The sequence below is a fragment of the Emys orbicularis genome, chromosome 3 (assembly GCF_028017835.1).
Source record: "Emys orbicularis isolate rEmyOrb1 chromosome 3, rEmyOrb1.hap1, whole genome shotgun sequence".
Classification (NCBI taxonomy): Eukaryota; Metazoa; Chordata; order Testudines; family Emydidae; genus Emys; species Emys orbicularis.
Genome location: NC_088685.1, coordinates 195,235,751 through 195,250,942, shown reverse-complemented (window position 1 = coordinate 195,250,942; position 15,192 = coordinate 195,235,751). Strand labels below are relative to the sequence as shown.

The following is a 15,192-nucleotide window of genomic DNA, read 5'->3' as shown; positions in this document are numbered from 1 at the left end:
ATTTCAAATAGAGGTGCGGACCCCTTTGGAAATCTTAGGGCTTGTCTTCACTACCAGGGTAAGTTGACCTAAGTTACACTACTCCAGTTACGTGAATAACAAAGCTGGAGTCGACGTAGCTTTGGTCGACTTACCCCAGTGTCTTCACTGAGCTGCGTTGATGGGAGACGTTCTCCGGTTGACTTCCCTTACTCTTCTCAGAGAGGTGGCATGCCGGGGTTGACTGGAGAGCGCTCTGTCATTGATTTAGCGGGGCTTTACTAGACCCGCTAAATCGACCCCTGCTGCATCGATTGCAGCAATGTTGATCTCCCCCTAGTGAAGACCAGCCCTTAGACATAGTCTGCAAGTCCGCAGACCACAGGTTGAAAACCACTGACCTACGCCCTTCAGATTATTGCTCTGAATCAGATTTATTTATTTTTGCATCTGTCAGTTAGACTGCCAGACAGCAATTAGACTTATACGAGTTTTTAAAAGTTTAGTGATGCCTTTGTCAGTGGATAAGACTGTTTAAATAGCTTAAAAAAGTGAATGAATCTGATTAGAGAACTTGTTGCTATAAAAACAAGATAACCACAAAACCCCACACAACACAGAAATATCATTTATGGACATTATGGGCTAGATCCTCACATGTGTTGAGTTATGCTTGACAACCTATGGAGCTAAGGGGGTACGGCATAGCCCCTGATTCAGGGTGCAGATGGGGATCCTAATTAGCACTGAGTGGAATGACTCTGGATGCCCAGAGCACAGCATATTTTGGCCACACCTTCTCCTTCCCCCTATGATGCCAGGAGCCAGAAGTAGGTGGTACAGAGGTTTATGTCATCCAGGATTCTCCTATGCAAGGGGACTCTCAGCTGTTTTAGATTGGCCCAAAGTCACCAGAAAGGAGGTGTATGTAAGAGGATCTGACCCAATATATTTTATGTAATTCAAAATAAACACATGCAACCCAAAAAAGTATATTCCTTACAGTACCAATCTCATGCTACCATTCATAAAGCATCCAGTATATTACGGTAAAAAAAAATACCGAGAGAACAGTGCAAAATGGTTTTGCTTCTTTGTTCAATAATTCATGTCACCATAGCTGCACTATTTAAGAACTCCAGGGAACATTCTAATATTTTTAAATAGACCTAACAATGACATAGTCATTACCATTTTTAAGACTAAATTTGCTTTCTAAGCAAATGGAGTGAACATATAAATGTGAAAAAAAAATCAGTGCATAAGCTAAGTTTAGCAATAAAAATGTATATATAAAAAATGTTGAGATAGCGCTATCAGGTAAGAAGAAAATATTAAGAGAACTAAATGGGCCACTGCTGTACACCAGCAGGACAATTCCTGGATTGTCTGGTTTGTTATTTAGCAAATTTATATTAATTTTGTAAGGAGCAACAACTGTTTTCGTTTCCAACTACTTCTTTCCCTTAAATTATATAAATGTAGCCCCTATGAAGATACTTGTTTCCATCGGAGAGCTTCTGCTGAGTGCAGGAGGTCTTTAGCACTTAGCAGCCTCCTTCACTACCCCTTTCCAACACTGTAAAAAAATGATATGGGGTTATTTTGATGTACAAATTCCCAAACCCTATTCCCTAATGTCACCTTTAATGTGGCATCAACCTTTGATCAGCCACCCTAATTGTAGTCTGAAACGTGCATAATAAGTTGCACTGACAAACATTCTGAGAGGAAAAGTTAGGCTCCCACAGCAGTAACTATGAATATGAATATTCAATTACATATAAATTGTCTGTTGTCTGTGTCTGGCCATTAGAGAAATTTTGGATACTAGTTTTCAGACTGACAGCAAAACAGAGACTCAGTGGTTGAAGTTCTGCAATAGAGCCTCTAAAGTGACTCCAAAGGCGCTCAAAAGCTCTTCTTCACCTTGGGTCCCATCTGTATAGTACTGGCTATTGGAAGCACTATTTTGATTATTCTGAATAAGATTGCTGGGTGATTCGTTCATAACTTGAGGGTCTAGGAAACTGTAAGCAGCTGAATGAAATGCGTTGGACTGTGAACTAAAGGATGAGCTACAAGAAGCTGCTAGAGATGTACTGGTAGAAGGCACCTGATGGATTTGCCTCCTGTGATCACTTGGATTTAAAACTTGATTAAACGATGTCTTTTCTACGTTCATGCTCATGCATCCCATTTCATCAGTCTCCATGTTAACAATGCTGGGTGCTGTGACGTTTATGGTGTGAGCCTGATGCATGATGCTGCTATCAGAGACATTCTGCATGTCTTGCTGTGACATTGCTGATGCTCCTATACCATTTGTGCTGGTGAAATCTCTATAGTAGTTTATATCCTTCTGATCAGTCCAGTTCAGAACATTTTCATGAAGAGCTGAGAGAGAACTGCTACTCTGTGGGTTAGGGTGAAGTGCATCCATCACAAAACTGGTCTGTGGGTGTGTATTAACTGTGTTGCCTGATGAAGAAGAGGAGCATGGGGAATGCCAACATGAAGAAAGAGCTTCATCATGCTTAACCGGTCCCACGGCCTGCACATTTGTAGGCTGATGTGGGATTGGATTTGAATTGCATGTGGGTGGGGAATAGTAAGATGGAATTTGACTGGTGCTTACAGGAGTTCTCTGCAGCGGCATAATCGCAGTTTGAGAAAACATATTTGGTTCTGTGAAAAGGAAACACAGTTGTTAATTAATGCATGGAAATTATAAGAATGAAAAACATGGCAGGCAGTTCAAATAGTCAAGCCTGCCAAAGTCGTACATCAAAAGCGCTAAGCACAGGCTTAACTTTAAGCACATGTGCAATCCTATTGACATCAGTGAGATGATTCATGGGCTTGCAGTTAAGCACCTACTTAAGTGCTTTGCTGGATCAGGCCACAGTGCTTAGCACCTTGCAGGACAAACCCTAAATGTCCAACCTGCAGTTAGACTGGCTGTACACATCACTCTTCTCTTTACTTGAAATGTGGAAGCTAGAGAAGCTTACAATAAAAATATGGATGGCTTTGAGGCTGTATAGTAAGTACTCTCAATATCTTAGGGCATGTCTGTTCTGCATCTGGGAGCAAGCCTCCAGCCCCAATCCACAGACTTGTACTAGCTAATATTTAAGCAAACGATGCGGAAAGCCCGGAAATTTAAAGTTAAACTTCACTGAAAAGAACCAAACGTCTGAAAGCTCAGAGATATGCAGAGATAACAGATATGATTTTCAAAAGGGCCTAAATAAGTTGGGAACCTAAGTCCCAATGACTTTGAGACTTAGGCCGAAATCCTCAAAGGTATTAAGGTGCCTAACACTTTGACAATGGGACTCCTAAGACATTTAGGCCCTTTGGGAAAGGGCTCAATGTTTAGTATTTGTCCAAACAACTTTACCTCCGACCCAATCTCCTGCTGCTCTCCCTGGCACCAGCCCCCTACCCCTCTCTCTCATTGAAAAGGAGCAGTACATGCTTGCTCGCTCGCTCCTTGCTGGCTGTCAGGGCTCCTGCCCCACGTCAGTGCTGGACTTTGGGGATGGGGCCTATTGCAGGCCTCTGGTGTTTGTTCCCCTCTTACCCCTGCTATTGAAGAGCTTCTCGTTCCTGCAGTGAGCTGCCCCCTTATTGCTGCTGCTGTCATGAGGGAGCATTAGGGGCCGGCCTCTCATACTATCAGCAGGGGGCAGACTCCAGAGACTCCTCATTGCCAGGGGACAGTGCTCTTGCTGAGAGGGAAAAAGACCCCTCAAATCTTCCCCAACCATTTTTTAGACAGATTCACGTTGGGTATTTTCTTCCACCTGAGGGGCAGGCCTATAGCAGCACTTTCAGGATGGAGAAAGTGCAGCATACACCTTATGAGGGTGACAGTTACAATTTACTGCGGCCCTTCGGGAGACCATGAATGAACTGGGGGAGACGGGGGCAGGTGCAAATAATAGGTGTCTTCAGGTAATACTACTGCCTTGAAGTTTAAGTGCTAGAGTCCCGGTGGATAGAGGGAGGGCCAGGTGTGTTCTCAGTTGTGTGCCTGCATTTACATATCAAGTTATTGTAACTCAGCATGCATGAACCAGAAAGTGAAAGGGCTTTTTGATTTCTCTGTATGTGCATGTGTGGCAATTGTACACGCAAACGTCACCCCACCAGTGCCTCTGGACACTGAAAACTAGCCCCCAGTGTTTGGAAAAGCTAAGGGCCCTCATTATACTGTCTGCTATGGAAAATGGACACTGCAAATCAGAGAGGAGTCATTTGTTTCAAACTGATGCTGGATTGACATGTGCAGACAGATCTACCTTTCTTAATTATCCTCCCTTCACCAGGGATAGACCGGAATGGAGCTGCTTTGGGCCTCTCGGACACATTGGAACCTGCGATGGAAAAGGACATTAATCCTGTTATTTAAGAATAGGATTGCTCTTTTTAAAAAAAATAAAAACCTTTGCCCAAATTTTAAAAAAAGAAGAAGAAAAAAAAAAAGAACATGGAGGCAAACTACCAAATGTTTTCCTTACCGTATTCCTGCATGAGCTTTTGCAAAGCCAATGTTGATGTTTGCCTTTGCCTTTTCACTTTATTACCATAAGGATCTACACGGGGAAGGAGAAAAGAGTATTGGTAATTAGGATGCTCTCCACTGTGTTTTGTAAAGAACGTTTCCAGAACTGATGTATGCCTTCTGTTTATAATGGAAAGGGTCTTCCCAAATGTAGTTCTCATAGACTTGTGATCTAAACAGCTGATACAAAAAAAATCACAACCCACCACCCTTAATATTATTCTAAAGAAGGACAATGCTGGAGTGCCGTTAGCAACATTTTTACTGATTCACGGTTGCTCTCTCATGTAAAAATACAGCGCTGACATACTCTTAAGAATTCTACTAGTAGGAACTGTACCTTTTTCATCTGGTAGATATCTGAAATCCATCGACTCACTGACTTCCTGGTCAGAGGGTCTTCGCAGCTGCATCTTCACCATAACTGGTTCAGTGATGTCTTTGTAAAATGGTGGAGTTTTGAATACAATAGCGACTTGGCGATGTACATCAGCTTGTGAGAAACTACCTTTGGCTTCCCATTCATTCAAGACAAATCTGACTTCTATATCATCTAGTCCATCAGAAACAGAAGGTACCAGTTAGTACAGAGAAAAAAACTAAAACCTATGGCCAACATTTTCAAACTTGCAGGCCTAAAGTTAGGCATTTAAGTCCTTATGTAGGCTCCTAAGTAGCCTGATTTTCAGAGGTGCTGATGACCTATTGAGTTCAATGGGAGTCGAGGGTGCTCAGCAACTCTGAAATCAGGCCACTTATTTAGGAGCTTAAGTGAAGGTTGAGGGGCCTAACTTTAGGCCTCCAAGTTCGAAAATGTTGGCCTCCGCAGCTGAATACATTTGAAATGTATTCTGGAAAGAGGGAGGGAAACTAATCACAGTTACCTTTTTGAACCTTGTCACACAGTAGAAATATTTCATCTCCTCCTTTTACACTTCCACAGTTCTTGTTCACACGACAGATTCTCAACTCTGCTGTGTTAGGAGCTCCTAGAGATAAACAGGAAATAGCGATAGGACATAAGGACACAAGAATGGCCACACTGGGTCAGACCAATGGTCCATCTAGCCCAGTATCTGGTCTTCCAACAGTGGTCAATGCCAATTATGTCAGAGAGAATGAACAAGGCAGGCAATTTATTGAGTGATCCATCCCACGTCGTCCAGTTCCAGCTTTTGGTAGTTGAGGTTTAGGAACACCCAGAGCTTGGGGTTGACCATCTTGGCTAATAAATAGAGAGGGCTTTATGGAAGTGCCCTGGGATGACTGATGGGCAGGTATAACAGCAGTGTTATCAACATGAAGGGATGTGAATGGCAGGGGTGAGTTTGAATGCATGTCTGTACTGGGCCTGGTATTAAAGTCTGGAGGGGGTGCTCCATCTAGCCCTCTCCACTACGTAAGGTTTTGTAAAGCATTAGTGGTTGCCATAGAATGAAAGTGCAGAGGAGAAATTCTGGTACATATAAACTGAAATGAAGGTCTCCATCCTGCTTGGCCTAACAAGGCAATAACTGGGGCAGGGACAGTGCGCACCTGGCATTCAAAATGCCCTCCACATGAAGGTAATTTGGAAGCATGTTCCTAGACCAAGATGAAATCAGTAAGCCGGTGATGAAGGCAAGAAAGGTGAAGGCTCTGGTCATGTTGCCTTTTCCTGTCTTGGGCACCAAACACCAATGCTGCTACTCTTAACCACTTATCTTCCATATTTATTCCAAAGCCAGCTCACATTACTGTTGCAAATATTTCACCACTTAGCCAGTTGTTGTTAGTTACTCAACATTACAGCAACTCTGACCCATAGAACTCGCACGCAAGGGTTTAGTCAATGACCCTTACACATCACTCTGGAGTTGCTGGAAAGGGTTGGGTCAGCAATTTGTTAAAGTGATATCCTCCCCACCTCAGCACAGCAGATTATAATTTTTACTTATTGACATATTTGGTCGAAAAAAGGGCTAAGTTTGGCATAAAGGGATGGGCAAATGAGGATGGGGCGAGAGTCAATGAGTCTTCCTATACACTCACATAGCATCTACTCAATATGGTCCCAGTCAGGATTGGGATTGCTGGGCACTACCACTATATAAATATTTAATAAAAATAATAATTAATAAATAGCTAACAGGGTTTTAACATTTGGAGGCAATGGCCAAGATTTTCAAAAACAGGATACTAAAGTTAAAACTCCAAAATTTGGATGTAGGCATCTAAACATGTGGCCAGATTTCAAAAAGTACCCAACAGCCCCAAATAGGGTCTACAGGAATTTCTGGGTGTTCAGGACTTCTGAAATCTGGCCACCAAGGCCCCAGTCCAGCAAAATACTTTTAAGCATGTGCTTAACTAAGCATGCGGGCAATCCCAATAAATCAACATATGTACATATGCTTAAATTTATGCATGGGTTAGGTGCTTTGCTGGATCAGGGCCTCATTTAGGTGCTTAAGTATAGAAAATTCTCAAAATCTTGATAATATTGCATATTATTATCTGTAATTCTATACAAGGGGCCAGACTGGGCTCAAAGACAACCACCACACTACTTCTACTGACTTCAGCATTTGGCTAAAGATGTGCAGACACAGAAGGCCTCTGGCATTCTTTCAGTGCTCACAGAGGTACTGGATCAAGAACTGCCCTATGCAAGATTACATCTGGTAGTCTCATTGTTTGTCATTACAAAATAAATCAATACAATTAGGATAGCATAACTGCTTAGCCCTGAACAGCACGGTCATGCTAGAGACCTGCAAAGCTTTGGAGTCTTCAGTGCCCAAAGTAATTATTTAATCTACCACAAGTCAGAGTTTAATATATTAACAGTAGCTTTTCATGAACCAATGTGGGATAAAGATTAGGATACTGTTTCAAATTGATATACTTCATAAATAATATAATTCATATATATCCAAGAAGTATGGTGGGCAAAAGGAGGTCCAATAAATTTATAGATTACATCCCCAAAACCTAAATTAAAAGAACATTAGGGTTGCAAAGTCAAGCAGTTGAAAGTTAGGAAATCTCCTAGTTAAGGCTGCATGTGCAACTATAATTCAGTCCCTTTTTGCATATTCATTATGATACAATCTTTACATACGTGATCACATGCTGGTTTTCTCCGACTCATTCAGTGCACAGGACAGTCTGTGCTCACTGAATGAGCAACTCTTCAAAATTTTGTTTCATCCTCATCATTCAATGTGTGACCACATGCCTCACTGCACACTATTCAAAACCTCTGCATAATAGTACAGAATTATTAATTTCCTCATGATGCTCTCAGCGTAATATCTTAGTGCTTTACTAACATTAATGCAATTGTCTTCACGACAGGTGGGTGAGGCATAATTATTAGCCCCATATTACAGATGCCCAGTAATTCCGGGTGCCCAATTTGAGAGGCCTAGTGCCTGATTTTTCAGAGAATTTGGTATTATGTAGCATTTTATATGTACGTAGCACAGCTCCCATTGACCTCAGTTGCAGCTGAGAGTGATCAGCACTTCTGCAAATCAGACCCCAGGTGTCTCAAGTTGGGTATTCAAAAAATGAGGAACACACAGTGACCACCATGTGAAAATTCTGGTTTACATAACTTGCACTGCATCACACAGGAACTCTACAGCTGTCCCTGCAGTTCCCAGTCTCATTCACTTCACACTTTCCCCAAACAAGGCAGGTATCCTACAAAGGGCCTCCTTCACTACACAAGCCTGATTCATTCACTGAGCCAAGACACGTTGCTTTTAGCTCTATCACTCAATGAATCAGGGGTCCTGTGGAAAAACTAGTATGTGATCAAGTAATTAAGGACTGTATCATAATGCATACACACAAGGGGGATGAATTCAGGTTGCATGGGTAACCTTAATTCTGGCATTGCCTAACTTTTGAGTGCATGACTTTGCAACCTTGATGTCCTTTTAACATAGTTTTCTGGGATGTAATTTCCTAAGTTTTTTTAAAATGCAAATTGAAAAAACAGAAATTCCACCATGTGGAACCATACTGACCACCAACACTGGACATCAGTGTTCAGATCTACAGTACAGACCACTGCCACTTGAGCGAAGAGTAACTGTTGTTTTCTATTTGTTCCAGTCACTAGAGGGAGACGAGACTCACTTTGCCAGTCTGTTTCACAACTATTTGATGACAGCAAAGGAATGTTAAGACTCAGGAATCCTGGGTTCAGTTCCAGGCTCGGCAGAGGAGTATTCTCCAGTGGTTACAGACATTCTATCCCTATTTTCGCTCTCCTGCCCCTGCCCCCTCCTTGGCTCTCAATGAAATGGCTGTAAGAATGTTTTTTTTAAACATACACCAAAAAACCATATTTCTCCCTGATCTCATTCTCAGAAATGGCTGAACCGTTTTAGCAGAAACTTCCCAAAAATGTCAGCCTAAGGTAGACACCCAACATGGGAAATTTCAGCCTAAACAATTAAAGTTTGGCAAAGTTACAAGCAACTGAAAACAGGAGCCATCTTAGCTATAGACCGTGTCACCTGCACTATCTATCTATTTTATAAACTGACACTGTCTTCTGCTCCATCCATACCCATTTCATTGTTTCCACATTAAATTCATACATTTCAAAAATGAGTAAGTTGATGGAGACTAGAAATGACAAAAAGTGAAGGCAAATTATTACATTGAATGCATGTGGGCAGAACAAAATATATGACAATGCAGAAAGAGCTATAAATATTTTTATTGCTACTTGTTTGAGCAGAACTGCAAAAGCTCTGGGTGAGTAATGTAGATATCCTAAAGTCACTAGCAATACAAACTGTATTCAGATCTTCTCTGGTCTATAAAACATGAGAATATACTGAGAGTCACTGTTCAGTAGGAGGAAAATTTGTGTTACCTGAACAAAGTGGCTGTTTATTGCATGTATTCAACTGCATAATTTTGGTCACTTTATAATATTCTATGAGAGAGAGTGCGTACACACTACACATATTTTTAACCAAGGTCAAAACCTGACCTTTCTTAATTCTATATGTCAGAACTAGTTTGAAAAGGTCAACAAATTCACTTTTTTTGAGGAACGCAGATCTGAAGCTACCATTCCCAAAACGAGATGTCACAGCAATTCTACCGACTTGTGGTTGACGTTATGCATCATGTTTTATTTACACTACCACTAAGCTACAATGGAGGACTCCAAACACCCATAGTACAAAACAAAATCACCCACACACACACCGTGCTAAAACGAAAGCTTAGCAGGGACTGACGTCAACTGAAAGGCACTTGTAGTTATGATCTAGCATATTTCTAAATGGTAGCTGAGACACATTGCTTTTAGCTGTTAATTTTATCTCAACCTCACCTATTATGGCAAAGCACCAGCTCTGCTATAAAGTCCCTGAATAAAACATTGTATAGCATTTCATTTGGCAGAAGTAAGAGATTTATAGCATGTTTTAAAAGTAGGTAAAAATAACAAAAAACCCTGGTTAGAACTGAATACTTCCATAATGGTTATGTCAATTCATAGCACAACTCTCCTCATCAACTGCATAAATGCACTTTTCTTTAAATCAGTGACTTCTGCTAAAATAATCGGTCTCATGACCTACAAAACTTGGCACAGAAATGTCTTATCAGTAAGATGACAAAAATAATTGCCAAATTCTTCAACAATTATTAAAGGCTATTCTGCAAAGGCAGAATATAAATATTTACACCTCATATTTCACACTCCTTTTTCAGATGATCCAGTTACAGTGTAGTGAAGTCATTCAAAAATCCTCTGAAAAAGTTAATCCTTTGCAAAACAGATATTTATTTGTGGTAAAATTCCATCCTGGACAGTGAGTCAGCACAAGACCTATGCACCACTTAAGGGGTCAGACCCTGAGCTGCTCTAAACTGGCATCACTCCATTGAAGGCAGTGAAGCTACACTAACTTATACCTGCTCAGGTTCTGGCCCAGGCCCTCAAAATAAGGGTTGATGGGACATAAGTGGTTTAGAGCTTTGTGCTAACTCTCTACATGGGTGAATTTCACACACTGGGCCTGATCCAAAGCCCCAAACAAGTCAACAGAAAGATTCCCCAGTTATTTCAATAGGCTTTGGATCACGTCCTTGGAGCACAGATCGAGTTTTATGGCAGCTAAGTCCAAGTTGGGATCTTTCTCAGCAATCTTTATCACTACAAAATATTGTAAATGCCTTGCCTATTGGAAACTGGGTTTCCTGTGGCTACTGCTGCAGTACATAACCAAGGGCCATGAAAGGATCTAACGAGTAGTATGACTGAGATAGATACTGCACGTCCTACTACCCAATGTCAACACACCACTCCCACCTTTGTTAGACCCATTTGATATCCAACAGGCATATACACAATCTACAGTCCATATTCTGGCCTTGGCTCTAAGCAGTAGGATCCAAAGCCAGTGCTAGGATCCTTGGCCCTGTGTTTGCATTGGATAGCGTAACAGAGCTGGAGAGCTGAGAGGCAAACGGCTGGGAAGGTGGCCTGACCCCGTCACTTCAAATACAAGGGAAAATTGATCACTTAAAAGTGCACCTGTCCAGGTGGGATACTCACTGTTATCATAAATAGGGTTGGAGATGACGGGAGGAAGTGGTATCGTGCAATTGCCATGTTCATCAGGGAGGAACACCTGAAAGCAGAGTCTCACGACATTGAGGTCATACTCATCAACATTGAGCAGCTGTTCTTCGGGCACTGGAAGATGAAGAGAGATGGCAAAGTAAGTTATCACACAGAAGCAGCAATCACACTTAAAGAAATTGGGGTGAAGCTCTGCTGGTAGAAGCAACAATGCCACCAATGCATGGAGGATTCACTTGTGACACTCACTAACTCCCGCAGGAACTGTATGTATCAATCCCTTGCATGTGGAACAGTAGCCTTTAACCCTTCAGTTACAAAGCCCAAGGCTGCTGCAATGAAAGTGTGTTATTCACCCAAGCTGCCTCTTGGATTAAATGTGATGGGCCAAACTGTGGCTGCCCCTCGGCAGCTGCCCTTGGGGAGAGCAAGCAAGCACTAGGGACGGCGCCTGTCTCCCCTCACCACAGTGCACTCTGAACAGGAGGCAGCCAATGTATAGACCCAGTTGTTTAGCCAGCAAATGCTCAAGGCAATGCAACACATACCAAAATAATGGTTCCCAACCTTTTGGGGGCTCCTCTGTTTGTGAGGGATCTGCACCTGGGTCTGCAGTGGGGACAAGTGCCATTGTCTCACCTGCAGTTGTTCATTCCCTCCCCGCGACCTCTTCCAGTTCTCCCCTTCAAAGTCTTTATTCCTTCTCTCCAAGCTTTTCCTCAAGTCCTTCTCTGCTTTAGGGTTTCCCCATCTTGTTTCTCCCTCTCTCTTTTCCAGACCCCTCCCTATTCTCTCTCTCCCATTGCCTCCATTTTCTCTCTCCCACCCACCCTCTCCTCCCCCACCACCCCTCATGTGTAGTTAAGATGAGAACATTGACAATTTTGCCTTAGCACAATTCTTCTAATGCGTAGGAGGCCTTGGGTCCCAATGGCCTGCCAATAGACAATGCTGGGGGATTCTGCACAATGTTAGGTTATTTTCTTCTTAGGATGTGAGAAGAAAATAAACATCCGGGGGGGGGGGGGGGGGGGAGGGAGATCACCAAAACAGCAGTCTCTGTGCCTACAATGCCTCAGGGCACCACCTCTGCTCTTGCCCCATTCCTGGTGTGCCTCTAGCTACAAAAACCAAGATTTGGCTCTAAAAATGCCTGATAATACCTCTTGTTATTAAAAAAACAAAACAAAACCTCCTTGCCCCCACTGACAGGTACAATTATTGGGAACCATATTTTAACTGAAAAAAGAAGATGCATTTCTGCTGATTTGAGTCTATTCTGTATCTTTGGGAATAGCAACTACTGGTATCACATAGTGGTACATTTAGATGACACAAGAAGTAAATCCCTGTAGGGAATTTTGTTCATATACTTTTCCCCAGTGTAAACTGAGACATCATATAACCCATGCCTAGCATTTTAGTTTTGTCCAGCCTTCTACGTCATTTTAATTTTCAAAATCTCACACTGGGACATATCCTACTTCAGATATGTATGACCAAATACCTCATCTATTGTTAGTTTACTGTAAAAAATTGATGCTAGAAAAAACAGTTATCTGAATTTGACGATATTCTCTTTTAAAATCTAGAATTAAATTATCTACTGGGTTTTTTTAAATGACACCACAGAAAAGAAAGATAATCTGATTTCACTTATTAGAATGGGAGGTCCCGTCAAAGAGCTATTTAAAGAAGCTTTTCTCTCTTCCAAACCTATTGTTAGCCTGAGAACAGTTTTATGGTCTCATTTAGCCATTCAAAGAATCACAGACCAAATGCCTGCAGTATCAGCAGACCATAATAATTCTTCCAGTTCACCCATCCTCCAAAAACCTCCTACAAATTTCATTACCACCTTAGTACTGGAGATGTCAAGAGTGAAGCTTGAAACATGCTTGGACCAAAAAAAAAACAAAAAAAAACCCAGTGACCACACTGTACTGATAAACGTCAAACACTTGCATCACCATTTTGGTGTCCGCCCCCACAAAGAGTAGGAGGTGACACCACCCACTCTGGTGAGATTTTTTTTCATTTTGGTATTATTGAAATAGTACATGCAGCAAATTCAAAAGGGGTTCCTCTGCATTTTTCATTTGCAATTGTTATTTGAATATCTCAGTCCCTCCAGATCTCAGTTTTAAAAATAAATTTGATCTTTCATTTTAAACATGGGATATTTATCTATAAATGCACCGGGAGTTGAAAGTTAAAAATTAGCCCCTTTACAGCTTTAAAAATTTTGGATCCAAACCTGGTGTCCTTACCTGGGCAGATCCTCTCCTGACAGAGTTTTGTCAGTGTAAAGAGTGCAGGATCAGGCCCAGCTAATTTATCAGACAGTCTAAGGTAAAGTTTCAAAAGCATAATATACATTAGTAGCAGACTTTTTAATTTAACAAAACAGGGTCTTTGTGAAGCAGGTTTTGTCACTGGCACCATTTCACCCTGTAATCTGCAATTTCTGTGCTCAGACTATCTCAGATAACCTGCACCTGAACACACAGTGTTAGTACTTCCCACCCAACTCCCCTTACCTAGATCTAGGGGCTGGATGCTGGGCCAGGAACAGATGGGAGGCAGCTTACATCTCCCTATTCAGAGGCTGCAGGGATCAGTGCTGCCCCAGTCGAGGCAAGGATCTGGTATGGATGCCTGACCTGCTAGTAGCAGTACTGCAACCTACCGTGTAGAAGGTATACATGACAAGGGCAGTCCTCAGGGCGGAGCTCAATTGCTAACTGCTTCAACAGCTCAAGGGGCTTTGCACAAGCACAATCTCTGCAATGCATGTCCACCGCAGCCATGTCACTCTCTAATCATCCTCCTCCAACGCCACACTCAACTTGCCATCACTCTGCCCCAGAATGCACCTGCAGCTGGGGCTGCTGTAGAGGTGACACAGCTGGCAGAGCTGGGCCTGGGCATAGGGGACCCCTGCAATACAATTACGTCTAGTTGGCGAACATGGACTCAATGCTGATTTGGTCTCTCTCCAAGGTCAAACCAACAGGAGTAGGCAAGAGGACTCAGGAGGCTGAGGGAACTGGGATTGTTTAACCTGCATAAGAGAAGAATGAGGGGGGATTTGATAGCTGCTTTCAACTACCTGAAAGGGGGTTCCAAAGAGGATGAATCTAGACTGTTCTCAGTGGTACCAGATGACAGAACAAGGAGTAATGGTCTCAAGTTGCAGTGGGGGAGATTTAGGTTGGATATTAGGAAAAACTATTTCACTAGGAGGGTGGTGAAGCACTGGAATGGGTTACCTAGGGAGGTGGTGGAATCTCCATCCTTAGAGGTTTTTAAGGTAGGCTTGACAAAGCCCAGGCTGGGATGATTTAGTTGGGGATTGGTCCTGCTTTGAGCAGGGGGTTGGATTAGATGACCTCCTGAGGTCCCTTCCAACCCTGATATTCTATGACTTGGAGGTGCACCTTGTAGAGTTTCTGCCAAATGCTACCTTCATGGGAAGATATTTGTGGGCTCTGGAAGGGGCAGAAAGCATAGCCCCCCTACCCTACAGAGCTCAGATCTACAGGGAAAGGCAATGCCAAACTTGTGCACTCCAGAGAATCTGCAGTGGGGCAGATCCTCCTTGCAACAATGCTCGTGGTCTCTCCTCTAGACTGGTATGGCTCTTGGAGAGCAGTGTGTGGTGCCTATAGGCTTATCCAGACTTTTTTACACTGATTTGCTCTCCTCTGCAACAAGCTCTGGTAGAAATACAATGGCAACAAAGATATTTGGGAATGACTATTGGCTTGTTTCTGCTGCTAGAATTAGGCCTGAAGACAGTTTCCTGCTAGGATGGTTCAGTATGTTGGGATCTCTGAGCCCAAACCCCTTTCTCTAATTGGACAGGTGGCTGCTCAACCTAGCTCAGGCCTAACAGATGAAGCCCACTCATCCTTTTGACATTACCTGGCTGATATAAATGTTTAATTTTTTCCCTCTTGACTGAGTCTTAGGGAATGGCATATTAGCTGTCCCAATGTCTCTGGTATCTCATCCGCTCCCCAACAATTTAAGC

At 42.5% G+C, this 15,192-nt stretch overlaps 1 protein-coding gene across 1 annotated transcript in view; it reads right to left on the bottom strand.

Moving 5' to 3' along the window:
- Nucleotides 1–1,840: 1,840 nt before the first annotated feature.
- Nucleotides 1,841–15,192, bottom strand: part of REL (REL proto-oncogene, NF-kB subunit) — a 64,066-nt gene continuing 50,714 nt past the window's right edge. The window contains exons 7-12 of the mRNA XM_065401490.1: nt 11,130–11,270; nt 5,437–5,541; nt 4,893–5,105; nt 4,509–4,583; nt 4,290–4,364; nt 1,841–2,667 (exon numbers count right to left, since the gene is read on the bottom strand). Coding sequence (XP_065257562.1) covers nt 1,841–2,667; nt 4,290–4,364; nt 4,509–4,583; nt 4,893–5,105; nt 5,437–5,541; nt 11,130–11,270 — 1,436 coding nt within the window. The remainder of the gene's footprint in view (nt 2,668–4,289; nt 4,365–4,508; nt 4,584–4,892; nt 5,106–5,436; nt 5,542–11,129; nt 11,271–15,192) is intronic.